The following is a 27,018-nucleotide window of genomic DNA, read 5'->3' as shown; positions in this document are numbered from 1 at the left end:
CCTAACAACGCCCCAGCCAATCAGCGCCGTTGTTAATCCCCGCAGCGCTTCCGCGTTAAGCCACGCCCCCTCCCGTTGCCGTGGCAACCAGGAAGTACCGCGTTATAAGCGCGGTAATTACGGGAATGATTAATTATTAACGCGTTAATTAAGAACCACTGGGGTGATTAACGATTCCCCGCCCCCTCCCGACTCGGTTTCACTTTAATTAACCCATTAATTAACGCTAATTAGCACAAAGCGGGCGGAGCCAATGACGTCACCAGCGTCCTGTTTATTAATATCAGTAATGAGTTTAATTAACGCCTCCGTTTAATTAGAGGCGGGGAAAGGGGGGTTGGGAGCCGATTTCTCCTCACAAATTAAGATTTTGGGGGATTTTTTAACCAATTTTTGGGGTTTTTTCCCCGTTTTTTGGGGTTTTGCCCTCAGGAAAATTTAAATTTTGGGTCAGAAAATGGGAAATTTGGGGAATTGGGCCCAGACGAGCTCCGGGAATTTCGGGATCTTTCCAGAACGTTCCGCCTGCGGCCGCTCCGGAACCTGAGGAGGAAAAATGGGGAGGGAGCCCCAAAAATCCATAAAAATAACCCAAAATGAACCCAAAAAACGCAAAATTGCACCGCAAAAAAATTAAAATTCCAACCAAAAAATTAAATTCCACATAAATCCCCCCAAAAAACCCCAAAATTTCACTCAAAAAAATTCAAATTGCAACGAAAAAAATCCCAAATTCCACCCAAAGGAACCCAAAAAAATCCACCCGTAAAAAAGAAAATTCCACCCCCCCAAAAATCCAAAAATTCCACCCACAAAATTCAAATTTCACTAAAATGAACCAAAATTTCAACCAGAAAACCCCAAATTGCAACAAAAAACCCAAAAGTCCAAAATAGGAAAATCAAAATTCACCCGAAAAATTCAAAATTCCACCCGCAAAAAATTCAAATTGTAACTAAACACCCAAATTCCACCCAAAAAAAACCCAAAATTCACCCCAAAATCGTCAAATTTTCACCCAAAAGAACCCAAAATTAACCCCAAAAAACCCAAATTTTGCACCAAAAAATCCCCAAAATTCCCACCAAAAAAATCCCAAAATTTATGAATTTTTTTCCAAATTCCCAAACCCTCAAAATTCCTTTTTTCTCCTTAAAAATTCACTTTTCCCCCCCAAATATTTCCATTTTTCCCTCCCAAATATTTCCATTTTTCCCTCCCAGAACAACCCCAAAAAACAAACGAAAAAGGAAAACCGAGACGTTTTAAATAATTATATTTTAAATAAAATTAATTGCAAAGAAAACGACAACGAAACCGAAGAATAAAATCCCAAAAAAACCCCCCGAAAATAACAAAAATTGCAACAGCAAAAAAAAAAATCTAAATTTAAAAAAAAAGGGAAAAATAAAGAAAAAATCCCAAAATGACCCAAAAAGCGCCGCCCACCCCCAAAAAAATGGAATTTTGGGGATCCCTCTGGGAAATAAATATGGAAAAAAAGGAGGGACCCCAAAAATTTGGGGGAAAAAAACTTAAAAAATTGGGGAAAAACCCAAATTTGGGGAGTTTAAAAACCAATTTTGGGATTTTTGAGGCAAAATTTTGGGGGTTTTGGACCCCAAATTTTTGGTTCTGCCCCAAAATTGCCCCCAGATTTGGAATTTTAAGTTTTTTTACCCCAAATTTGGGATTTTTTTGGGATTTTGAACTGAAATTTTTGGTTTTGACCCCAAATTTGTGATTTTCACTCCAAAACCGCCCCTAAATTTGGGATTTTTTGTCCTCAAAACCGTCCCAGAATTTGGGGATCTTTGGGTTTTTTCACCTCAAAATTTGGAAATTTTTTTTGGGTTTTTTAACCCCAAAATTGGGATTTGTTGGGTTCTTTTGACCCCAAATTTTGGGATTTTTTGGTGACCCCAAACTTTAGGATTTTTTGGTTTTTTGACCCCAAAATTTGGGATTTTTTTGGTTTTTTTAACCCCAAATTTTGGGATTTTTTTGGCTTTTTGACCCAAAATTTTGGGATTTTTTTGTGTTTTTGACCCCAAAATTTGGGATTTTTTTGGGTTCTTTTGACCCCAAATTTTGGGATTTTTTGACCCCAAATTTGGAAATTTTTTGGGTTTTTTCACCCCAAATTTTGGGATTTTTTGGGGGTTTTTAATCACAAATGTTGGGATTTTTTTTGTTTTTTTTACCCCAAATTTTGGGGATTTTTTTGACCCCAAATTTTGGGATTTTTTTTGTGACCCCAAACTTTGGGATTTTTTGGTTTTTTGACCCCAAACTTTGGAATTTTTTTGTTTTTTGACCCCAAAATTTGGGATTTTTTTGACTCCAAATTTTGGGATTTTTTTGGGTTTTTTACCCCAAACTTTGGAATTTTTTTAACCCCAAATTTTGGGATTTTTTTGGGTTTTTTGACCCCAAATTTTGGCCTTTTTGGGGTCCCGTAGTGTCCGGCCGCCCCTCCCCCCCCTCCCCTCCCCCCATCACCTCCATGGCCGGCGGGGTGGGGGAGGGGCGGGGTGGGGGAGGGGCCCCCCCCGATTTTGGGGTCCCTTTTTGGGGGGTGGGGGGGGGAGGGGCCGGGGGGCGGGGCGAGGGATGCGGCTGGGTGGGGGAGGGGCAGCTTTCCCGCCTTTCAAAAACCCCAAAAATTCCCAAAAAACCCCAAAAAACCCCTCCAAATTTATCAACAACACCCAAAAACCTCCTGGAAAACTTTCCTGAGGACGAACCCCCACCCCGGGAGCGTTTTTGGGGCACGGGAAGGCGACTCCTAAACCTCATTTTGTTGGTTTTGGGGGAAAAAAGCGAATAGGCCTCGCTCTGAGGCCAAACCCAAACGGGAAAAAGCGCGGAAAAGAGGAGGGGGGCAACCCCAAAAGCGCCCTGAGCCACCACCGATGGGCGCGACCCCCTCGGGAAAGCTCACCCAGGACGTAAAGAGGTAAAAACAACCAAGGAGAAAACCAAAGCTGAGCCGCCAAAACCACCACGGGAACGTAAAGGCGGCGGCGCCGAGCGCTGAGGCCTAAAATGGAGGCCAGGCCAAAATGGCCGCCAGGGCTGAGGCGGCTGAGGAGGGACCGCCGAGGTGAGGGCGGAGCGGGAGGGAGGGCGTGGGCCAAGGCCAGCCCGGTGGCTCCGCACTCCAGAGCCGAGAGAAAACCCGAAATCGCCGTTTCTGAGCCCAAAGCGCCACCAGAGGAGGAGGAGGGGAAGGAGGGGAAGGGTGGAGGGCGGCGGTGAAGGCCAGGAGGGAGCAGAGGAGGTGAGGGAGGAGGGAAGGGGTGGGGACGGGGATGGTGGCACGGCGAGGGGTGGGAGGGGGGTAAAGGAAAGGTGGCGGGGGAAATGGGGGTTTTGGAGGGGGAAATGGGGGTTTTGGGGGAAAAAATGGGAGTTTTGGGGGAAAAAATGGAGGTTTTGGGCGGGAAAACTGAAGGGGGTGGGCGGGGACAAGATGGCGGCCTGAGGGGAGAAAATGGCGGCCTGAGGGAAAGGGGGGTTTGGGGAAGGGGGATTTGGGTCTGGGGGTGGTAAAATGGCGTTTTCTGAGGGGAGATTTGAGTCTGGCGGGGATAAAATGGAGTTTTGAGTGGATAAAATGGGGTTTTTGAGGAGAAAAAGCGGAGTTTTCAGGGGAAAAAATGGGGTTTGGGATGATAAAACATCAGTGGGGTGGGACAAAATGGCCGCCGGTGGGGGTGATGGGTTCTGAGGTAAATCAGGGTTTTGTGGAGGGGAAATTTGCGTCTGGGTGGGATAAAATTGTGGTTTTATGAGGTGAAATTGTGTTTTGAGGGGATAAATTTGTGTTTTCAGGGGGAAATCGGGGTCAGAAAAAGGTAAATCGGGGTTTTCAGGGGGTGAGGTGGGTGAAGACAAAATGGCGGCCTGAGGGGAAGGGGGAGGGAAAATGGCGGCGGAGGGGGGTGAGGGGGATGAAAGGGGGTTTTGTGTGGAAAAATCGGGATTTTGGGTGGAAAAATCGGGATTTTGGGTGGAAAAATCTGGATTTTGGGTGCAGGAAATGGGGGTTTGAGGGGAAAAAAGGGAGTTTGGGGAGGGTAAAGTTGAGGAATTTGAAGGGTCTGAGGGAGACAAAATGGCGGCCTGAGGGGACAAGATGGCGGAAATGGCGTCGTCCTGAGGAGAGAAAATGAGGAAAAATGAGGGAAAAATGGGAAAAAAACAAGGAAAAAATGAGGGGGAAATGGGAAAAAATGAGGGGATAACGGGGGAAATGAGGAGAAATGTAAAAAAATGAGGGGAAAAAATGGGGGGGAAATGGGGGAAAATAAAGGGAAAATGGGGAAAAATGAGGGAAAAATGAGGGAAAAATGGGAAAAAAACAAGGAAAAAATGAGGAGGAAATGGGAAAAAAAATAAGGAAAAAATGGGAAAAAATGAGAAGAAATTCCAAAAAATGAGGGGAAAAAATGAGGGAAAAATGAGGAAAATTTAAGGAAAAATGGGGAAAAATGAGGAAAAAATGAGGGGAAAATGGGACTAAAATGGGGAAAAAACAAGGAAAAAGTGAGAGGAAAATGGGAAAAAATGAGAAGAAAAAATTAAGGAAAAAATGAGAGGAAAGTGAAATGAAAAACGGGAAAAATTTGGGGAAAATGGGGAAAAAATGAGAGGAAATTGAAGGGAAAATGGGAAAAAATGGAGAAAATTCAGGAAAAAAATTCAGGAAAAAATTCAGGGAAAATTGGAATTATGAGGGAAAATGACAGAAATAGGAAAAAAAGGGAAAATTGGGAAAAAGGAGATGGAGAAAAAAATTGGCACCAAGGAAACAAAATGGCGCCATTTTTGAAAGCAGAAAGAGAATAAAAATTTTTATTTTTTGAGACAAAAATACAAAAAAAATTATAAAAATTGGGCTATTTATGAGAAGAAAAATCGGATAAAATGTAATTTTAAGGGAATTTTAGAAGAAAAACAGGATTTAAAAATGAAATAAAATTTTTTTTGCAAGTTTTTGGGGGTCCAGAGGGAATTTTTGGGAGGGAGGGGAAAGGGAAAGGTGACCCCAAATTCCCAAAAATTCCTAAAATTCCCCCAATAATTTACCCAGCATTCCCCCTAAGTCCCCAAAAATTTTCTCCCAACATTCCCCAAAAAATTCCCATTTTTTTCCAAATTTTCCCCCACAAAATCCCAAATTTCTCCCAAATTTTCCAAAAATTCCCCAAATTTTTTCCAATTTCCCCCCAAAATCCCAAAATTCCAAAAAAAATCCCAGAATTTTTTCCAAATTTCCCCCCCACAACATCCCAAGTTTCTCCCAAAATTCCCCAAAAGTTCCCCAAAAATTTTTCCAAATTTCCCTCAAATTTCACCAAAAAACTCTTAAATTTTCCCCAAAATTCCTCAGGAAATTTTAAAAAAATCCCTCAAATTTCTCCCAAAATTCCCCAAAAATTCCCAAAACTTTTTCCAAATTTCCCCCCTAAAATCCCAAATTTTGCCCAAAATTCGTCAAGAAATTTTTTTAAAATCCCTGAAATTTTCCCAAAATTCCCCCAATAATTACCCCATAATTCCCCCCAGTCTCCAAAAATTTCTCCCAAAAATTCCCAATATTTTTCCAAATTCCCCCCCAAAAACCCCACATTTTCCCCAAATTTCCCTCCCCCCAAAATCCCCAATTTTCCCCACAATTCCTCAGGAAATTTTTTTTAAAAATCCCTGAAATTTTCCCAAAATTCCCCAAAAATTCCCCAAATTTTTTCCAAATTTCCCCTCCCCAAAAAAATCCCAAATTTTCCCCAAAATTCCTCAAGAAATTTTTTTAAAAAATCCCTGAAATTTTCCCCTAAAATTTCCCCTAATATTTATGAAAACTTCCCCCTAAAGTTCCCTCAAAATTCCCATAATTCCCCCCAAAAATTCCCAAAATTTTTTCTAAATTTCCCCCCCAAAATCCCAAATGTCTCCCAAAATTCCCCAAAAATTCCCCACAAAAATCCCAAATTTTCCCCAAATTTCACCAAAAACCTCCCCAATTTTCCCAAAAAATTTCTCAGGAAATTTTTAAAAATTCCCTCAAATTTCCCCAAATTTTTCCCAAAATTTCCCAAATTCCCCCCCCCATAAAATCCCAAATTTTCCCCAAAATTCCTCAAGAAAATTTTAAAAATTCCCTCAAATTTTCCCAAAATTCCCCAAAAATTCCCCAAATTTTTCCCAAATTTCCCCCACAAAAATCCCAAATTTTCCCCAAACTTTCACCAAAAAACTCCCAAATTTTCCCCAAAATTCCTCAGAAAATTTTTTTAAAAAATCTCTCAAATTTCTCCCAAAATTCCCAAATTTTTTTCCAAATTTCCACCCCCCAAAATCCCAAATTTTCCCACAAATTTTTTCCCAAATTTCCCCCCCAAAAATCCCAAATTTTCCCCAAATTTTCCCCAAAATTTCTCAAGAAAATTTAAAAAATTCCCTCAAAAATTCCCGAATTTTTCCCGAATTTTCCCGAATTTCCGTTCTCACCTGCGGGGGGCTCCCGGGGGGCCCCTCCCCCCCCCCCTCGTCGCTGGGGGGGTCACTGGGGGGGTCACTGGGGGGGTCACTGCTCAAACTGGGAGAACTGGGAGCGCTGGGGGAGGGGCTGCGCCCCGCCTGAGGGGGGAATGAGACTGGGTTATACTGGGAGGGACTGGGATATACTAGGGTATACTGGGATGGACTGGGAATGAACTGGGATGGACTGGGGTATACTGGGGTATACTGGGAATGGACTGGGATGGACTGGGAGGGACTGGGAACAATACTGGGTTATACTGGGATATACTGGGATATACTGGGATAAACTGGGATGGACTGGGATGGACTGAGATAGACTGGGTTATACTGGGAGGGACTGGGAATGATACTGGGATAGACTGGGATGGACTGGGGGTACTGGGATATACTGGGATATATTGGGGTATACTGGGAATGGACTGGGATTGAAGTGGGATATTCTGGTATGTACTGGGATGGACTGGGATGGGGTTAGGGGTTACTGGTATACACTGGGATAGACTGGGATGGACTGGGAATGATACTGGGAGGGACTGCGAGGGACTGGGATTGAACTGGGATGGACTGGGATATACTGGGTTATACTGGGTTATACTGGGATATACTGGGTTATACTGGGAATGGACTGGGAGGGACTGGGACGGGATTGAGTTATACTGGGAGGGACTGGGAACAAACTGGGATCAACTGGGAGGGACTGGGAGGGGCTTATACTGGTCCATACTGGTCTATACTGGTCTATACTGGTTTCTATGTATTTCTATGGATTTTCACGGGGTTTTTTACCCCATACTGGTTTCCAATGGTCCATACTGGTCTATACTGGTTTCTATGTATTTCTATGTATTTCTATGGGGTTTTTTGGGTCTATACTGGTTTATACTGGTTTATACTGGTCCATACTGGTCCATACTGGTCTATACTGGTCACTCACCCCGTCCCTGGCTCCCGCTCTCCGCAGCAGCTCCGGGATCACCCCTGGGTGGCGCTGCTGGGCCAGGAACTCGTGCTGGGAACGAAAAGGGGGAAAATCAACACAAAATGGGCAAAAATGGGCAAAAATCACCTCGAAATTACCCAAAATTCACCAAAATTGACAAAAATCACCTCAAAATTACCCCAAAATCAGGAAAAATTACCCCCAAAATCAGGAAAAATTACCTCAAAAATTATCCCAAAATCAGAAAAAATTACCTCAAAAATTATCCCAAAATCAGAAATAATTACGCTCAAAATCACCCCAAAATCACGAAAAATTACCTCCAAAATCAGGAAAATTATCCCCAAATTTTCCCCAAAATTAGGAAAAATCACCTCAAAATTACCCCCAAAATCAGGAAAAAATACTCCCAAAACTACCTGAAAAACAGGAAAAATTAACTCCAAAATTACCCCAAAATCAGGGAAAATTTCCCCCAAAATCAGGAAAGATCACCCCAAAAATCACCCCAAAATCTGGAAAAACTACCCAAAAAATCACCACAAAATCAGGGAAAATTTCCCCCAAAATCAGAAAAATTTACCCCAAAATTACACCAAAATCAGGAAAAATTACCCCCGAAAATTATCCCAGAATCAGAAAAAAATACCCACAAAATTACCCCAAAATCAGGAAAAATTACCTCCAAAATTACCCCAAGATCAGGAAAAATTTTCCCCAAAATCAGGAAAAATTAACCCCAAAATCAGGGAAAATTATCCCCCAAAATTACCCCCAAAATCAGGAAAAATTTACCCCAAAATTACCCCAAAATCAGGAAAAATCACCTCAAAATTTCCCCAAAATTAACCTAAAATACCCCAAAATAAACCCAAAAAAACCCCAAAATTACTCAAAATCACCTAATTACCAAATACCCACAATTATTTATTTCTGGGATTATTTTTGGGATATTTTTGGAAATATCTTGGGTTATTTTTGGGATATTTTTGGTTATTTTCAGGGTATTTTTGGAGATATTTTGGGTTATTTTTGGGGATTATTTTTGGGATATTTTGGGGATATTTTTGGGATTTTTTGGGTTATTTTTGGCATATTTCTGTGGTATATTGGGAATATTTTTGGGGTTATTTTGGGGGTATTTTTGGGATATTTTGGGGTACTTTTAGGTTATTTTTGCGGGTATTTTGCATTATTTTGGGGATTATTTTGGGGTATTTTGGGATATTTTGGGAGTAATTTTTGGGGTATTTTGGGGGGTTATTTTTTGGGTATTTTGGGTTATTTTTGGGGTATTTTTAGGTTAATTTTTGGGTTAATTTAGGGTGGTTTTGGGGGTTATTTTGGGGTTAATTTTGGGTTAGTTTGGGGGTATTTTTGGGTTATTTTGGGGGGTTATTTTTGGGGTATTTTGGGATATTTTTGGGATACTTTTTGGTTATTTTTGGGGTAGTTTCGGCGCTCTTTTGGGTTATTTTTGGGGTACTTTGGGATATTTTGGGTGTTATTTTTGCGGTATTTTTGGGATATTTCTGGGATATTTTGCGTTATTTTTGGGGGTTATTTTTGGGATAGTTTGGGTTATTTTGGGGTATTCTTGGGGGTATTTTGGGAGTTACTTTTGGGTTATTTTTGTGGTATTTTTGGGATAATTCTGGGATATTTTGGGGGTTACTTTTAAGATATTTTGGGTTAATTTTGGTTAATTTTGGGTTAATTTTGGTGGTTTTCGGGCCCCACCTGCAGCAGCTCCCGCGCCCGGGGCCGATCCTGGGGAAGCTTCCGGAGACAGCGAGAGACGAAATCCAGGAACGGCCCGGACCTGGGGGAGAGACCCACAAGTGTGGGGTGGGAACCCAAAAATGGGGCTGGTATGGATCTGTGGGGCTGGGAACTGAAAATGTGGGGCTGGGACCCCCAAGTGTGGGGCTGGGAACTGAAAATGTGGGGCTGGGACCCCAAAATGTGGGGCTGGGAACTCAAAGTGTGGGGTGAGACCCACAGGTGTAGGGCTGGTATGGATCTATGGGGCTGGGACCCCAAAGTGTGGGGTGAGACCCCCAAGTGTGGGGCAGGGATGGATCTGTAGGGTAAATCTATGGGGGCAAGAATGATCTCTGGGATAAATCTATAGGGCAGGGATGGATCTATAGGGCACAAGGATGATCTATGGGGCAGGGATTCAGGATCTATGGGGCAGGGATGGATCTATGGGGCAGGGATTCAGGATCTATGGGGTACAGGGGATCTATGGGGCAGATCTATGGGGCAGGGATGGATCTATAGGGTGAATCTATGGGTCTCACAGGATCTATGGGGCAGGGATTCAGGATCTATGGGTCAGGATTTACCATTCCATAGGATGTTTTAATGTTGGTGGCTCTCTCTGTGCAATGTGATAGAGGGCGCTGTGGGGCAGGGATGGATCTATGGGGCAGGGATTCAGGATCTATAGGGCAGGAACTCAGAATCTATGGGTCACAGAGGATCTATGGGGCAGATCTATGGGGCAGGCATTACCATTCCATGGGGTGTTTCAGTGTCGGGGGCTCTCTCTGTGCAATGTGATAGAGGGCGCTGTGGGGCAGGGATGGATCTATAGGGTAAATCTATGGGGCAGAGATGATCTATGGGTCACAGGGGATCTATGGGTCAGAGATGATCTATGGGGCAGCACTGACCATTCCATGGGGTATTTCAGTGTCGGAGGTTCTCTCTGTGCAATGTGATAGAGGGCGCTGTGGGGCAGGGGTGATCCATAGGATAAATCTATGGGGCACACAGGATCTATGGGGCAGGGATTCAGGATCTATGGGGCAGGGATGATCTATAGGATAAATCTATGGGTCACACAGGATCTATGGGGCAGAGATGGATCTATGGGGCAGATCTATGGGTCAGGATTTACCATTCCATGGGATGTTTCAGTGTCGGTGGCTCTCTCTGTGCAATGTGATAGAGGGCGCTGTGGGGCAGGGATGATCTATAGGTTGAATCTATGGGGCACACAGGATCTATGGGGCAGGGATGATCTATGGGGTGAATCTATGGGTCACAGAGGATCTATGGGTCAGATCTATGGGGCAGCACTGACCATTCCATGGGGTGTTTCAGTGTCGGTGGCTCTCTCTGTGCAATGTGATAGAGGGCGCTCATGGCGTTGAGCTGGAACAGGGGCGGCCTCCGCTCAGCTGTGGGGCGGAAATGACCCAGAGTGACCCCACAGTGACCCCAGAGTGACCCCGGAGTGACCCCGCATTGACCCCTGACCACAAACACCCCAAAATCCCTAAAAAATCCCTAAAAAATCTCCAAAAAATCGCCAAAAAATTCTGGAAAAAAAATCCCAAACCCTCTCAGGACCCCTCCCCAAATTCCAGCTTCTCATCCATCCCCAAAACCACCCAAAAATCCCTAAAAAAATCCCCAAAAAAAATCTAAAAAATCACCAAAAAATTCTAAAAAATCACAAAAAAATTCCCCAAAAAATCCCGGAAAAAAAACCCAAATCCCCTCAGGACCCCTCCCCAATTCCCGCAGCCCCCTCCCCAAATTCCAGCTTCTCATCCATCCCCAAAACCACCCAAAAATGCCTGAAAAATCCCCCAAAAATCACCAAAAAAACCCCAAAAAATCCCCCAAAAAAAGCCCCAAACCCCCTCAGGACCCCTCCCCAATTTTAGAAGCCCCCTCCCCAAATTCCCCTCTCTTACCCACCCCAAAATCACCTAAAAAACCATTAAAAATCCCAAAAAAAATCCTAAAAAATCACAAAAAATCACCAAAAAAATTCCCAAAAAATCCAAAATAAACCCCAAACCCCCTTGAGACCCCTCCCCAATTCCAGCAGCCCCCTCCCCAATTTCCCCTCACCCATCTCAATGCAGGTGATCCCCAATGACCACATGTCCAAAAAACACCCAAAAACTCCCTAAAAAATTCCCAAAAAAATCCCAGAAAAAAACCCCAAACCCCCTTCAGACCCCTCCTCAATATCAGCAGCCCCCTCCCCAAATTCCCCCTCTTACCCACCCAAAATCCCTCAAAATATCACCAAAAAATCACCAAAAAAATCCCTAAAAAATCGCCAAAAAATCCCAAAAAAATCCCAGAAAAAAACCCCAAACCCCCTTGAGCCCCCTCCCCAATTTCAGCAGCCCCCTCCCCAAATTCCCCCCTCTTACCCACCCCAAAATGCCCCAAAAGTCCCTCCCGAAAACCACTAAAAATTACCAAAAAAATCCCCAACAATCACAAAAAAAATCCTAAAAGTTCCCAAAAAAAACCCCAAACCCCCTTGAGCCCCCTCCCCAATATCAGCAGCCCCCTCCCCAAATTCCAGCTCCTTTCTCACCCCAAAACCCCCAAAAATCCCCCCAAAAATCCTAAAAAATCACAAAAAAATTCCTAAAAATCCTCAAAAATCGCCAAAAAAACCTCAAAAAATCACAGAAAAAAAACCCAAAAAAACCCCAAACCCCCTCAGGACCCCTCCCCAATATCAGCAGCCCCCTCCCCAAATTCCAGTTTCTCATCCATACCCTAAAACCACCCAAAAATCATAAAAAAATCACCAAAAAAATCCAAAAAAATCCAAAAAAATTACCAAAAAATTCCAAAAAAAAATCCAAAAAAATCCCAGAAAAAAACCAAAAAATTGCCAAATCCCCTCAGGACCCCTCCCCAATTCCAGCATCCCCCTCCCCAATTCCCCCTCACCCATCTCAATGCAGGTGATCCCCAGTGACCACACATCCGCCCGTCCATCGTAGATCCCCTCATCCATGGCCAAAATCACCTCGGGCGCCATCCTGGGGGTCAGAGGTCAAAGGTCACCACGAGGTCACAGCCACCCCCTCCCCCCGGGGTGGGTGGGGGGTGATGACGTCACCCCTGACCTTTGACCCCGCCCCCCCCCTCACCAGTACGGGGTCCCCACCAAGGAATTGGCCGGGGCGGCCTCGGCGGCCGAGCCGAAATCGCCGAGCTTGACCCGGCCCGGGGGGCACAGCAGGATGTTCCCGGCCTTGATGTCCCTGAAAAGGTCAGAGGGCAAAGGTCACTGGGGGTCAGGGGTCACTGGGGTCATTGGGGGTCACGGAGGAGTTAGGGGTCAGGGGTCAGTGACCCGGCCCGGGGGGCACAGCAGGATGTTCCCGGCCTTGATGTCCCTGAAAAGGTCAGAGGGCAAAGGTCAGGGGTCGTTTGGGGTCATTTGGGGTCAGGGGTCACAGAGGGGTTAAGGGTTATTCAGGGGTTAAAGGTCAGTGACCCGGCCCGGTGGGCACAGCAGGATGTTCCCGGCCTTGATGTCCCTGTAAGGGTCAAAGGGCAAAGGTCAGGGGTCATTTGGGGTCGTTAGGGGTCAGGGGTCACCGAGGGGTTAAGGGTTATTCAGGGGTCATTGAGGGGTCAGGGGCTCTCAGCAGGATGTTCTTGGCCTTGATGTCCCTGTAAGGGCAAAGGTCAGGGGTCGTTTGGGGTCAGGGGTCACTGGGGTCATGGAGGGGTTAAGGGTCAGGGGTCAGTGACCCAGCCCAGGGCACACAGCAGGATGTTCCCGGCCTTGATGTCCCTGCGGGGGTCAGAGGGCAAAGGTCAGGGGTCATTGGAGGTCATTTGGGGTCACTGGGGGTAATAGGTCAATGAGGGGTTAAGGGTTATTCAGGGGTTAGGGGTCAGTGTGGGATCAGGGGCTCTCAGCAGGATGTTCCCGGCCTTGATGTCCCTGTGGGGGTCAAAGGGCAAAGGTCAGGGGTCGTTTGGGGTCATCTGGGGTCACTGGGGGTCATAGGTCAATGAGGGGTTAAAGGTCAGTGACCCGGCCCGGGGGGCACAGCAGGATGTTCCCGGCCTTGATGTCCCTGTGAGGGCAAAGGTCAGAGGTCATTTGGGGTCAGGGGTCATTAAGGGGTCAAGGGGCTCTCAGCAGGATGTTCCCGGCCTTGATATCCCTGAAACGGCAAAGGTCAGAGGTCATTGAGAGGTCACCTGGGGTCATTTGGGGTCAAATGTCGGGATCTATGGAGCAGAGCTGTGGGTCAGACAGGATCTATGGGGCAGGGGTGCACACAGGATCTATGGGGCACAGGGGATCTATAAGGCAAAAGGATGGATCTATGGGGCAGCGTTTCAGGATCTATGGGTCAGGATCTATGGGGCACAGGGGACCTATAGGTCAGACCTGTGTATGACCCCCAGGCCGTGCAGGGATGGATCTGTGGGGCAGGGATGGATCTATAGGGCAGATCTATGGGTCAGACAGGATCTATGGGTCACACAGGATCTATGGCGCACAGGGATGGATCTATGGGGCACACACACAAGATCTATGGGTCAGGACTTCAGGATCTATGGGGTGAATCTATGGGTCAGACCTATGGATAACCCCCAACCCGTGCAGAAATGGATCTATGGGGCACACAGGATCTATGGGGCACAGGGCAGGATCTATGGGTCAGGATTTCAGATCTATGGAGCACACAGGATCTATGGGTCAGGATTTCAGGATCTATGGGTCACACAGGATCTATGGGGCAGCCCCACACCTGTGAATGACCCCCAATCCGTGCAGGTACCCCAGGCCCTGCAGGGATGGATCTATGGGGCAGACACAATCCATGGGACACACAGTCAGGATCTATGGGTCAGACAGGCTCTATGGGTCACACAGTCAGGATCTATGGGTCAGTCAGGATCTATGGGTCAGCCCCACACCTGTGAATGACCCCCAGTCCCTGCAGGTACCCCAGCCCCTGCAGGGATGGATCTATGGGGCAGATCTATGGGTCAGACAGGATCTATGGGGCAGCCCCACACCTGTGTATGACCCCCATTGCGTGCAGGTAGCCCAGCCCCTGCAGGAATGGATCTATGGGGCACAGGGCAGGATCTATGGGGTGAATCTATGGGGCACACAGGATCTATGGGGCACAGGGATGGATCTATGGGTCAGCCCCACACCTGTGAATGACCCCCAGTCCGTGCAGGTACCCCAGGCCCTGCAGGGATGGATCTATGGGGCAGACACAATCCATGGGGCACACAGGATCTATGGGTCAGGGTTTCAGGATCTATGGGTCAGATCTATGGGGCAGCCCCACACCTGTGGATGACCCCCAATCCATGCAGGTACCCCAGGCCCTGCAGGGATGGATCTATGGGGCAGATCTATGGGTCAGACAGGATCTATGGGGCAGATCTATGGGTCAGCCCCACACCTGTGAATGACCCCCAGTCCGTGCAGGTAGCCCAGGCCCTGCAGGGATGGATCTATGGGTCAGACAGGATCTATGGGTCACACAGACAGGATCTATGGGTCAGACCTGTGAATGACCCCCAGTCCGTGCAGGTAGCCCAGGCCCTGCAGGGATGGATCCATGGGGCAGGATTTCAGATCTATGGGTCAGACCTGTGAACGACCCCCATTGCGTGCAGGTACCCCAGCCCCTGCAGGGATGGATCTATGGGGCAGACACAATCTATGGGTCACATACACAGGATCTATGGGTCACACAGGATCTATGGGTCAGTCAGGATCTATGGGTCAGCCCCACACCTGTGGATGACCCCCAGTCCGTGCAGGTACCCCAGGCCCTGCAGGGATGGATCTATGGGTCAGACACAATCTATGGGTCAGGATTTCAGAATCTATGGGGTACAGGGATGATCTATGGGTCAGATCTATGGGTCACACCTGTGAATGACCCCCAGTCCGTGCAGGTACCCCAGCCCCTGCAGGGATGGATCTATGGGGCAGATCTATGGGTCACACAGGCTCTATGGGGCACAGGGATGGATCTATGGGTCAGCCCCACACCTGTGAATGACCCCCAGTCCGTGCAGGTACCCCAGCCCCTGCAGGGATGGATCTATGGGTCAGACACAATCTATGGGTCAGGATTTCAGGATCTATGGGGCACACAGGATCTATGGGGCACACACACAGGATCTATGGGTCAGATCTATGGGTCAGACAGGATCTATGGGGTACAGGGATGGATCTATGGGTCAGGGTTTCAGGATCTATGGGTCACACCTGTGAATGACCCCCAATCCATGCAGGTAGCCCAGCCCCTGCAGGGATGGATCTGTGGGTCAGGATCTATGGGTCAGCCCCACACCTGTGAATGACCCCCATTGCGTGCAGGTACCCCAGTCCCTGCAGGGATGGATCCATGGGTCAGACACAATCTATGGGTCACACAGTATCTATGGGTCAGATCTATGGGTCAGACCTGTGGATGACCCCCAGTCCGTGCAGGTACCCCAGGCCCTGCAGGGATGGATCCATGGGGCACAGGGATGGATCTATGGGTCAGGCAGTATCTATGGGTCACACAGGATCTATGGGTCAGATCTATAGGTCAGACAGTATCTATGGGGCAGATCTATGGGTCAGACCTGTGTATGACCCCCAGTCCGTGCAGGTACCCCAGTCCGTGCAGGGATGGATCTATGGGGCACACAGTCAGGATCTATGGGTCAGGATTTCAGGATCTATGGGTCACACACACAGGATCTATGGGGCAGCCCCACACCTGTGAATGACCCCCAGTCCGTGCAGGTAGCCCAGCCCCTGCAGGGATGGATCTATGGGGCAGACACAATCTATGGGTCAGGAATTCACGATCTATGGGGCAGGATCTCAGATCTATGGGTCAGACCTGTGAATGACCCCCAATCCATGCAGGTACCCCAGCCCCTGCAGGGATGGATCTGTGGGGCAGGATTTCAGATCTATGGGTCAGTCAGGATCTATGGGTCAGATCTATGGGTCAGGCAGTATCTATGGGTCAGATCTATGGGTCAGACCTGTGAATGACCCCCAGTCCGTGCAGGTACCCCAGGCCCTGCAGGGATGGATCCATGGGGTACAGGGATGATCTATGGGTCACACAGTATCTATGGGTCACACAGGATCTATGGGTCAGCCCCACACCTGTGAATGACCCCCATTGCGTGCAGGTACCCCAGCCCCTGCAGGGATGGATCTATGGGTCAGACACAATCTATGGGGCACAGGGATGATCTATGGGTCAGACACAATCTATGGGGCACAGGGATGATCTATGGGTCAGACACAATCTATGGGGCACAGGGATGATCTATGGGTCAGACAGTATCTATGGGTCAGATCTATGGGTCACACAGACAGTATCTATGGGTCAGATCTATGGGTCAGACCTGTGGATGACCCCCAGTCCGTGCAGGTACCCCAGCCCCTGCAGGGATGGATCTATGGGGCACACAGGATCTATGGATCAGATCTATGGGTCAGACAGGATCTATGGGGCACACAGACAGTATCTATGGGTCAGATCTATGGGTCAGACCTGTGGATGACCCCCAGTCCGTGCAGGTACCCCAGGCCCTGCAGGGATGGATCCATGGGGCAGATCTATGGGTCAGACAGGATCTATGGGTCAGGGATGGATCTATGGGGCACAGGGATGGATCTATGGGTCAGGATTTCAGGATCTATGGGGCACACAGGATCCATGGGTCAGACAGACAGGATCTATGGGTCAGGATCTATGGGGCAGCCCCACACCTGTGAATGACCCCCAAGCTGTGCAGGTAGCCCAGCCCCTGCAGGGATGGATCTATAGGTCAGACACAATCTATGGGTCAGACACAATCTATGGGGTACAGGGATGATCTATGGGTCAGAATTTCAGGCTCTATGGGTCAGATCTATGGGGCACAGGGATGATCTATGGGTCAGGGATGATCTATGGGTCAGACCTGTGAATGACCCCCAGTCCGTGCAGGTACCCCAGCCCCTGCAGGGATGGATCCATGGGTCAGGATTTCAGGATCTATGGGGCACAGGGATGATCTATGGGTCAGACCTGTGAATGACCCCCAGTCCGTGCAGGTACCCCAGCCCCTGCAGGGCCCCCTCGGTCACGGCCCCGATCTCGTCCTCGCGCAGCGGCTCCTGATCCGCTGGGGGGGAATACACGGGAAAGTGACCAAAATAGCACAAAATCAACACAAAATACCCCAAAATCAACCCAAAATCAACCCAAAATACCAAAAAATTACGCCAGAAATTCACCCCAAAATATCCCGAAATTCACCCAAAAATTACCCAAAAATTGCCCCTAAATGATCCCAAAACTTCACCCCAAAATATCCCAAAAATTCACCCCAAAATACCCCTAAATGATCCCAAAATGAACCCCAAAACAGCACAAAATGAACCCCAAAATACCCCAAAATCAACCCAAAATTCACCCCAAAATGAACCCAAAATTCACCAGAAAATATCCCAAAATCAACCCAACTCACCCCAAAACATCCCAAAATCAGCCCAAAATTCACCCCAAATGAACCCAAAATTCACCCCAAAATCAACCCAAAAATTCACCCCAAAATATCCCAAGAATTCACCCCAAAATTCACCCCAAAATAGCACAAAACGAACCCAAAACTCACCCCAAAATAACCCAAAATGTTCCCAAAACTCGCTGCAAAACACCCCTAAACGATCCCAAAATGAACCCCAAAATATCCCAAAATCAACCCAAAAATTCACCCCAAAATATCCCAAAATCAACCCAAAATTCTTCCCAAATACCACAGAATCAACCTAAAAATTCACCCCAAATATCACAAAGTTAACCCAAAAATTCACCCCAAAATATCCCAAAATGAACCCAAAATTCACCCCAAAATACCCTAAAATGATCCCAAAATTCACCTCAAAATATCCCAAAATTCACCCCAAAATCAACCCAAAATTCACCCCAAAATATCCCAAAATGAGCCCAAAATTCACCACAAAATATCCCAAAAATTCACCCCAAAATACCCCAAAATCAACCCAAAATTCACCCCAAAATCAACCCAAAATCAACCCAAAACTCACACCAAAATCAACCCAAAAATTCACCCCAAAATACCTCAAAATGAACCCAAAACTCACACCAAAATCAACCCAAAACTCACCCAAAAATCAACCCAAAATACCCCAAAATCAACCCAAAATATCCCAAAAATTCACCCCAAAATACCCCAAAATCAACCCAAAATTCACCCCAAAATCAACCCAAAACTCACCCCAAAATAAACCCAAAACTTACCCCAAAATGAACCCAAAACTCACACCAAAATAGAACAAAAATTCAGCCCAAATCCCACAGAATTAACCCAAAAATTCACCCAAAATCTCACAGAATTAACCCAAAACTCACCCTAAAATCAACCCAAAATATCCCAAAAATTCACCCCAAAATACCACAGAATTAACCCAAAATTCACCCCAAAATAGCACAAAACTCACCCCAAAATTCACCCCAAAACATCCCTAAATGATCCCAAAATTCACCCCAAAACATGCCAAAATGATCCCAAAAATTCACCCCAAAATATCCCAAAATTCACCTCAAAATTACCCCTAAATGGACCCAAAAATTCACCCCAAAATATCACAAAATGATCCCAAAATTCACCCCAAAATCAACCCAAAATTCACCCCAAATACCACAGAATTCACCCAAAAATTCAACCCAAATATCACAAAGTTAACCCAAAAACTCACCCCAAAATATCCCAAAATGAACCCAAAATTCACCCAAAAATTACCCCTAAATAATCCCAAAAATTCACCCCAAAATATCACAGAATTAACCCAAAAGTTCACCCAAAATCCCACAGAATTAACCCAAAATTTCACCCCAAACACCACAAATTTAACCCAAAAATTCACCCCAATTACCCTGAAATTACCCCAAAATCCCCTAAAATATCCTCCAAAGTTACCCCAAAAATTTACCTGAAATTCCCCATAAAATCCCCCAAATCCCCCCAAAATTCCCCATAAAATCCCCCCAAGCTCCAAAAAATTCCCCAAAAATTCCCCCCAAAATTCACCATAAAATCCACCAAAAAATTGATTTGAAATTCCCCATAAAATCCCCTAAATACCCCAAAATTTGACCCAAAATTCCCCATAAAATCCCCCCAAAATTACCCAAAAATTCCCCAAAAATTTACCTGAAATTCCCAATAAAATCCCCTCAATCCCCCCAAAATTTGACACAAAATCCTCCCAAAATTCCCCATAAAATCCCCCAAAAATTGACCTGAAAATCTCCATAAAATTCCCAAAATACCCCAAAATTTAACCCAAAATTCCCCATAAAATTCCCTAAAAATTCCCCTAAAATTTACCTGAAATTCCCAATAAAATCCCCCTGAATATCCCAATTTTCCCCCATAAATTACCCCAAAATTTAACCCAAAATCCCCCCAAATTTCCCCATAAAATTCCCCAAAAATTCCCCCAAAATTACCCAAAAATTCCTCATTAAAAAACCCCAAAATTTTCCCAAATTCCCCCAAAATTTTCCCAAATTCCCCCAAAATTTTCCCGAATTTTCCCCAAATTCTCACCTTCCAGCAGGTCCAGGGCTGATCCCACACAGAACTCCATGGCCAGCTGGGGACCCCAAAACCCCCCAAATTTATCCCAAAATCCCTTAAAAATCCCAAATTCCCATAAATTCAAAAATCCCCCAAATTCCCACAAAATTCCCTCAAAAATCCCCTCAAAAATTCCCCAAAATTCCCTCAAAAATCCCCAAAAAATCCTTAAAAAATCCAAAAAAGTTCCCTAAAAATTCCCTCAAAAATCCCCCAAAATTATAAAAATCCCATTTCTAAAATACCCCAAAAAATCCCAAATTCCCTCAAAAATTCCCCCAAAAAATCCTTAAAAAATCCCAAAAAATTTCCCAAAAATGCCCTCAAAAATCCCCAAAAAATCCCACAAAATTCCCTCAAAAATCCCCAAAAATTCCCAAAAAATTCCCTTAAAAATCCCCCCCAAAAAATCCCCAACAATCCAAAAAAGATCCCCAAAAAATCCTTAAAAAATCCCAAAAATCCCCCAAAATTCCCTCAAAAATCCCCAAAATTCCCTCAAAAATCCCAAAAAATTCCACAAAAAATCCGAAAAAAATTCCCCAAAATTATAAATATGCCATTTTTAAAGTTCTCCAAAATATCCCAAAATCCCCTCAAAAATTCCCAAAAAGCCACCCAAAATTCCCTCAAAAATCCCCCAAAATAATAAAAATCCTATTTTTAAAAGACCCCAAAATATCCTGAAATCCACTCAAAAATCCTCAAAAAATTCCCTCAAAAATCCCCCAAAAATTCCCTCAAAAATCCCAAAAAATTGCCCAAAAAATTCCACGAAAATTCCCCAAAAAATTCCCTAAAATTACAAAAATCCCTTTTTTAAAATACCCCAAAATATCCCAAAATCCCCTCAAAAGTTCCCCAAAAAATCCCCAAAAATCCAAAAAAACTCCCAAAAAAATCCCCCGAAAATTCCTTCAAAAACCCCCAAAAATTCCCTCAAAAATCCCCAAAAAATCCTTAAAAAATCCAAAAAAATTCCCCAAAAATCCCCTCAAAAATCCCCAAAAATTCTCTCAAAATTATAAAAATCCCTTTTTTAAATTACCCCAAAATATCCCAAAATCCGTTCAAAAATTCCCCCAAAATTCCCTCAAAAATCCCCCAAAAATTTCCAAAAAATCACCCAAAATTCCCTCAAAAATCCCCGAAAATTCCCCCCAAAAATCCCCCCAAAATTATAAAAATCCCATTTTTAAAATCCCCCAAAATATCCCAAAATCCCCTCAAAAATTCCCCCAAAAATCCCCAAAAAAATCCTCAAAAATTCAAAATAAATCCCAAAAATCCCTCAAAAATCCCCAAAAATTCCCTCAAAAATCCCCAAAAATTGCCCCAAAAATTCCACAAAAATTCCCCAAAATTATAAATATGCCATTTTTAAAATCCTCCAAAATATCCCAAAATCCCCTCAAAAATTCCCCCCAAAATATCCCCAAAAATCCCAAAATTCCCTCAAAAATCCCCAAAAATTGCCCCAAAAATACCATGAAAATTCCCAAAAAAATTCCCCAAAAATTTCTCACAAAATTATAAATATCCCATTTTTAAAATCCCCCAAAATATCCCAAAATCTCCTCAAAAATTACCCCAAAATCCCCCCAAAAAATCCCAAAAAATTAAAAAAAAATCCCCAAAAAATCCTAAAAAAGCCCCAAAATCCCCCAAAAATTCCCATTTAAAGACCCCAAACCCCCTCCCCAAACTGGGGACCCCTCCCCAAATTCCAGGTTCTGTTTTACCAATCCTGAACCCCCAAAACCTCCCAAAATTCCACAAAAAAATCCCAAAAAATTCACAAAAAGTCCCAAAAATTCAGCAAAAAAATCCCAAAAAAATCCCAAAAAATCCCCAAAAAAATCCCAAAAAATCTCAAAAAATCCCAAAACTCCCCCAAACCCCCTCCCCATTTTTAGGGACCTCTCCCCAAATTCCAGGTTCTGTTTTACCACTCTTGAACCCCCAAAACCTCCCAAAATTTCACAAAAAACTCCGAAAAAATTCAAAATAAATCCAAAAAAAATCTGAAAAAAACCAAAAAAAATCCCAAAAAATTCCCAAAAATCCCTCAAGCCCCCTCCCCATTTTTGGGGCTCACCCAGGCCGTGTTGTCCCTCAGGTAGCACCCCCTGAACCCCTCAAAATCCCTTAAAAATCCCCCCAAAAAATCCCAAAAAAATCCCCAAAATTCACCAAAAAATTCCCCAAAAATTCCCAAAACTCCCCCAAGCCCCCTCCCCATTTTTGGGGCCCCCTCCCCATTTTTGGGGCTCACCCAGACCGTGTTTAAACACCCCTTGAACCCCTAAAACCCCCTAAAAATCCCCAAAAAATCCAAATAAAACCTCAAAAAAATCCCCAAAAAATCCAAAAAAATCCCAAAAAATTCCCAAAAATCACCCAAGCCCCCTCCCCATTTTTGGGGCCCCCTCCCCATTTTTGGGGCTCACCCAGGCTATGTTGTCCCTCAGGTAGCACCCCCTGAACCCCCCAAAATCCCTTAAAAATCCCCCAAAAAAATCCCCAAAAAATCCCCAAAAAATCCTAAATCCCCCCAAAAGTTCCCCAGGACCCCTCCCCAAATTGAGGACCCCTCCCTAAATTTTGGGGCTCACCCAGACCATTTTTTATCACCCTTTGAACCCCTAAAACCTCAAAAAAATCCCTTAAAATTTCACAAAAAATCCCAAAAATTCACAAAAAAATTCCCAAAAAAATCCCAAAAAATTCCCAAAAAATCCCAAAAAATTCCCAAAACTCCCCCAAGCCCCCTCCCCACTTTTGGGGCCCCCTCCCCATTTTTGGGGCTCACCCAGGCCGTGTTGTCCCTCAGGTAGCACCCCCTGAACCCCTCAAAATCCCTTAAAAATCCCCAAAAAAATCCCAAAAAAATCAAAAAATTCCCAAAACTCACCCAAACCCCCTCCCCATTTTTGGGGACCCCTCCCCAAATTCAAAGGTCTTTTCTGCCACTTCTGAACCCTCAAAACCTCCCAAAATTCCACAAAAAAATCCAAAAAAAGTCAGAAAAAATTCACAAAAAATCCTCAAAAAAATCCCAAAAAATCCCAAAAAAATCCCAAAAAATTCCCAAAAATCCCCCAAACCCCCTCCCCATTTTTGGGGCCCCCTCCCCATTTTTGGGGCTCACCCAGGCCGTGTTGTCCCTCAGGTAGCACCCCCTGAACCCCCTCAAAATCCCTTAAAAATCCCCCAAAAAATCCCAAAAAATCCCAAAAAATTCCCAAAACTCCCCCGAGCCCCCTCCTCATTTTTGGGGACCCCTCCCCAAATTCCAGGTTCTGTTTTACCACTCTTGAACCCCCAAAACCTCCCAAAATTTCACAAAAAACTCCGAAAAAATTCAAAATAAATCCAAAAAAAATCTGAAAAAAACCCAAAAAAATCCCAAAAAATCCCAAAAAATTCCCAAAACTCCCCCAAGCCCCCTCCCCACTTTTGGGGACCCCTCCCCATTTTTGGGGCTCACCCAGGCCGTGTTGTCCCTCAGGTAGCACCCCCTGAACCCCTCAAAATCCCTTAAAAATCCCCAAAAAAATCCCAAAAAAATCCCAAAAATTCCCAATTAAAAATCCAAAACCCCCTCCCCAAATTGGGGACCCCTCCCCAAATTCCAGGGTCTTTTCTGCCACTCCTGAACCCCCAAAACCTCCCAAAATTCCACAAAAAAATCCAAAAAAATTCACAAAAAATCCCAAAAAAATTCCCAAAAAAATCCCAAAAAATTCCCAAAACTCCCCCAAGCCCCCTCCCCATTTTTGAGGACCCCTCCCCATTTTTGGGGCTCACCCAGACCACCCCTTGAACCCCTAAAACCCCCTAAAAATCCCTTAAAAATTCATAAAAAATCCCAAAAAAACCTAAAAAAATCCCAAAAAAATCCCAAAAAATTCCCAAAAACCCCCCAAGCCCCCTCCCCATTTTTGGGGCCCCCTCCCCATTTTTGGGGCTCACCCAGACCATTTTTTATCCCCCCTTGAACCCCTAAAACCCCCCAAAAATCCACAAAAAAATCCCCAAAAAACGCCAAAAATTCACCAAAAAATTCCCAAAAAATTCCCAAAAAAATCCCAAAAAATTCCCAAAACTCCCCCAAGCCCCCTCCCCACTTTTGGGGCCCCCTCCCCATTTTTGGGGCTCACCCAGGCCGTGTTGTCCCTCAGGTAGCACCCCCTGAACCCCACGGTGTTGGGGTGACGCAGCCTCTGCAGCACCTTCACCTCCCTGACGATGTCCTGCCACTTCTTTGGGGTGAAAACACCAAAATTTAAATATTTTATAATTTTTTAATTATTTTTTAGGATTTTTTAAATTTTTTAGGAATTTTTTGGGATTTTTTTGGGGATTTTTTTGGGGGGTTTTTGGGGGTTTTTACCTCGTTGGAGGCTCGGCCTCTGTAGGACATTTTCTTGATGGCCACGAGCTCGTGGGAGCGAAGGTCGCGGGCCTGGGGGAAATTTGGGAAGATTTGGGAAAATTTGGGGATTTTTGGGAAAATTTGGAGATTTGAGGGGATTTTGGGGGATTTGAAGGGATTTTGGGGGAGTTTTAGGGGGATTTTGGGGGGAAATTTAGGGGAAATTTGGGGTTTTTGGGGGAGTTTTAGGGGGATTTTGGGGGGATTTAAGGGGGAATTGAGGGAGTTTTAAGGGAGATTTTAGGGAGATTTTTAGGGAGATTTTGGGGTTTTGGGAAAATTTTGGGGGTTTTGGGGAAATTTAGGGGAAATTTGGGGATTTGAGGGGATTTTGGGGGATTTGAAGGGGTTTTGGGGGAGTTTTAGGGGGATTTTGGGGGGATTTGGGGTGAATTTAAGGGGATTTTGGGGGGAATTTGGAGCAAATTTTGGGGAGATTTTGGGAAAATTTTTGGGTTTTCTGGGGGAATTTTGGGAAACTTTGGGGATTTGAGGGGATTTTGGGGGATTTTAAGGGGTTTTGGGGGAGTTTTAGGGGGATTTGGGGGGATTTTGGGGGGAATTGAGGGAGTTTTGGGGGAGATTTTAGGGAGATTTTTAGGGAGATTTTGGGAAAATTTTTGGGTTTTCTGAGGGAACTTCGGGGGTTTTTGGGAAAATTTGGGGTTTTTGGGGAAAATTTAGGGATAACTTGGGGATTTGAGGAGATTTTGGGGGATTTTAAGGGAATTTTTGGGGCAATTTTGGGGGATTTTAAGGGGATTTGAGGGGAATTTTGAAGTGAAATTTGGGAAGATTTTGGGGGAATTTTGGGGGGATTTTTGGGAAAATTTTGGGGTTTTCAGAAATTTTCAGGGATTTTGGGAAAATTTGGGGGAAATCTGGGGATTTGAGAGGATTTTGGGGGGATTTGGGGTGAATTTAAGGGGATTTTGGGGGAATTTTAGGGGGAATTTGAGGGGATTTTGGGGAGATTTTGGGAAAATTTTGGGGTTTGGGGGTTTTGGGGGATTTAAGGGAATTTTAGAAGAAATTTTCAGGGGATTTGGGGGAATTTTAAGAGATTTTGGGGAATTTTAAGGGGGGATTTTGGGGGCATTTGGATGAATTTGTGCAATATTGGGGGGATTAAAGGAGATTTTTGGGGATTTTGGGAGAGTTTTAATGAGATTTGGGGAATTTAGATAAATTTGGGGTATTTTGTGCTGCTTTGTTAAATCTCATAAAATTTCTGTGGATTTTGAAGCATTTCAGGACATTATAGAGAAAATTTATGGAATCTTAGAGGATTTAAATTAAATTTAAGCACATTTTAAAGCGATTTTTACAAGTTTTGGCCTCTTCCGGGTGGATTCTGAGGCGTTTTATTGGATTTTGGAGCTGTTTTAAGGTAAATTTAAACCGGATTTTGCTTTTTTTTCCCCACTCACACTGAACACAGCCCCGAAACTGCCGTGGCCGATTTCTCGCAGCTCCCCAAAAACCTTTTCGGGATCATCTTTAAGAAATAATTCCGCAACTTCGGGGTCCCGGAGGCTCCCGGGCCGGGTTGGGGGACGAGGAGCCGGCATGGCAAAGGTGAAACTGAGGGAAAAAAACCCGAAATTCACCCTAAATCTCCTTTTTATCCCACAAAAATCCACCCTCAAACCCATTTTTATCCCTCAAACCTCATAACTCCCTCATGATTTTTACTTAAATTTTCAGATAACCCACCCAAAGTGGTAAAAGTGGCTCTAAGTTGAAGGAGAGAGGCGAAAAAAGGGAAAATTCCCTCAGGACCCCTCCCCAAATTCCGCTTTCCCCTCAGGCCGCCCCCCCCCTCCCCTCACCGGCGGCTCCAGCTCCGCTCCCGGCGGGCGCTGGGGGAGCCCGGAGCGCCCCCCCCCGGCCGCTGCAGCTCCGGGGGGGGGCTCCGGTCTCCCCCCGACGCCTCCTGAAGGTTCGGGAAGCTCAGAAATCCCAAAATCGCCGAATTTCACCTCAAAAAAGCGGCGCGGGGGGGGGGGAACCCCCCCGGTGCCGCCTCAGATTCCCGGGCAAGATGGCGCCGGCGGGGGGAGAGGAAAGAGACTGCGCATGCGCGGTGACGTTATGTAAAGGCGGGAGGAGAGGAAAGAGACTGCGCATGCGCAGTGATCTCAGTGAAGGCGGGAGGAGAGGAACGAGACGGCGCATGCGCGGTGATGTCATTTAAAGGCGGGAGGAGAGGAAAGGGAAAGCGCATGCGCAGTGATGTCAGTGAAGGCGGGAAGAGCGCGTGCCAAGGGATTGGCTGGCTGAAAATCCACAGAACGCAAGACGGCGGCGGCGTGAGGAGAGGAAAGAGACTGCGCATGCGCGGTGGCGTCAGTGAAGGCGGGAAGAGCGCGTGCCAAGGGATTGGCTGGCTCCTGAAAATCCTCGGTACGCAAGATGGCGGCCAGAGCCAAGATGGCACCAGTGCCAAGTGTCTCCTGCAATCTGCCATCCAGAAGCGGGGCAGGTGAGTTTTGTTTGCCAGGGAAAAGGGCCGTGGTTTGTGTTTGGGGGCCTGTGGCTGGGAGTGGCCGGCTGGCTCCTGAAAATCCACGATACGCAGGATGGTTCCCAGACCCAAGGTGGCACCGGTGCTAAGTCGGGCAAGATGGCGCCGGTGTGAGGAGATAAAAGAGACTGC

General features: G+C 45.6%; 1 protein-coding gene across 1 annotated transcript; it reads right to left on the bottom strand.

The window, feature by feature from the left end:
* Nucleotides 1–244: 244 nt before the first annotated feature.
* Nucleotides 245–26,437, bottom strand: LOC141731695 (serine/threonine-protein kinase TAO1-like). Its single transcript, XM_074558152.1, has 13 exons — nucleotides 26,192–26,437; nucleotides 25,790–25,943; nucleotides 24,318–24,389; nucleotides 24,085–24,186; nucleotides 19,892–19,937; nucleotides 17,344–17,440; nucleotides 12,412–12,525; nucleotides 12,209–12,300; nucleotides 10,584–10,680; nucleotides 9,230–9,311; nucleotides 7,484–7,558; nucleotides 6,517–6,645; nucleotides 245–543 (listed from the first exon to the last, which is right to left on the bottom strand). Exons 2-13 carry the CDS (start codon nucleotides 25,928–25,930, stop codon nucleotides 451–453), a joined length of 1,140 nt encoding a protein of 379 aa, XP_074414253.1. The 5' UTR covers nucleotides 25,931–25,943; nucleotides 26,192–26,437; the 3' UTR covers nucleotides 245–450.
* Nucleotides 26,438–27,018: the final 581 nt, after the last annotated feature.

This window comes from Zonotrichia albicollis, chromosome 24, assembly GCF_047830755.1.
Source record: "Zonotrichia albicollis isolate bZonAlb1 chromosome 24, bZonAlb1.hap1, whole genome shotgun sequence".
Lineage (NCBI taxonomy): Eukaryota > Metazoa > Chordata > Aves > Passeriformes > Passerellidae > Zonotrichia > Zonotrichia albicollis.
The sequence above is the reverse complement of the archived record's forward strand: the minus strand, read 5'-3'. Positions and strand labels throughout refer to the sequence as shown.

Coding starts and splice junctions, on each gene's coding strand:
- LOC141731695 (XM_074558152.1), bottom strand. CDS start 25,930: ATGCCGGCTCCTCGTCCCCCAACCCGGCCCGGGAGCCTCCGGGACCCC. Junction 24,390..25,789: donor GTTTCGGGGCTGTGTTCAGT/GTGAGTGGGGAA, acceptor AATTTCCCCCAG/GCCCGCGACCTTCGCTCCCA. Junction 24,187..24,317: donor GAGGCCGAGCCTCCAACGAG/GTAAAAACCCCC, acceptor TTCACCCCAAAG/AAGTGGCAGGACATCGTCAG.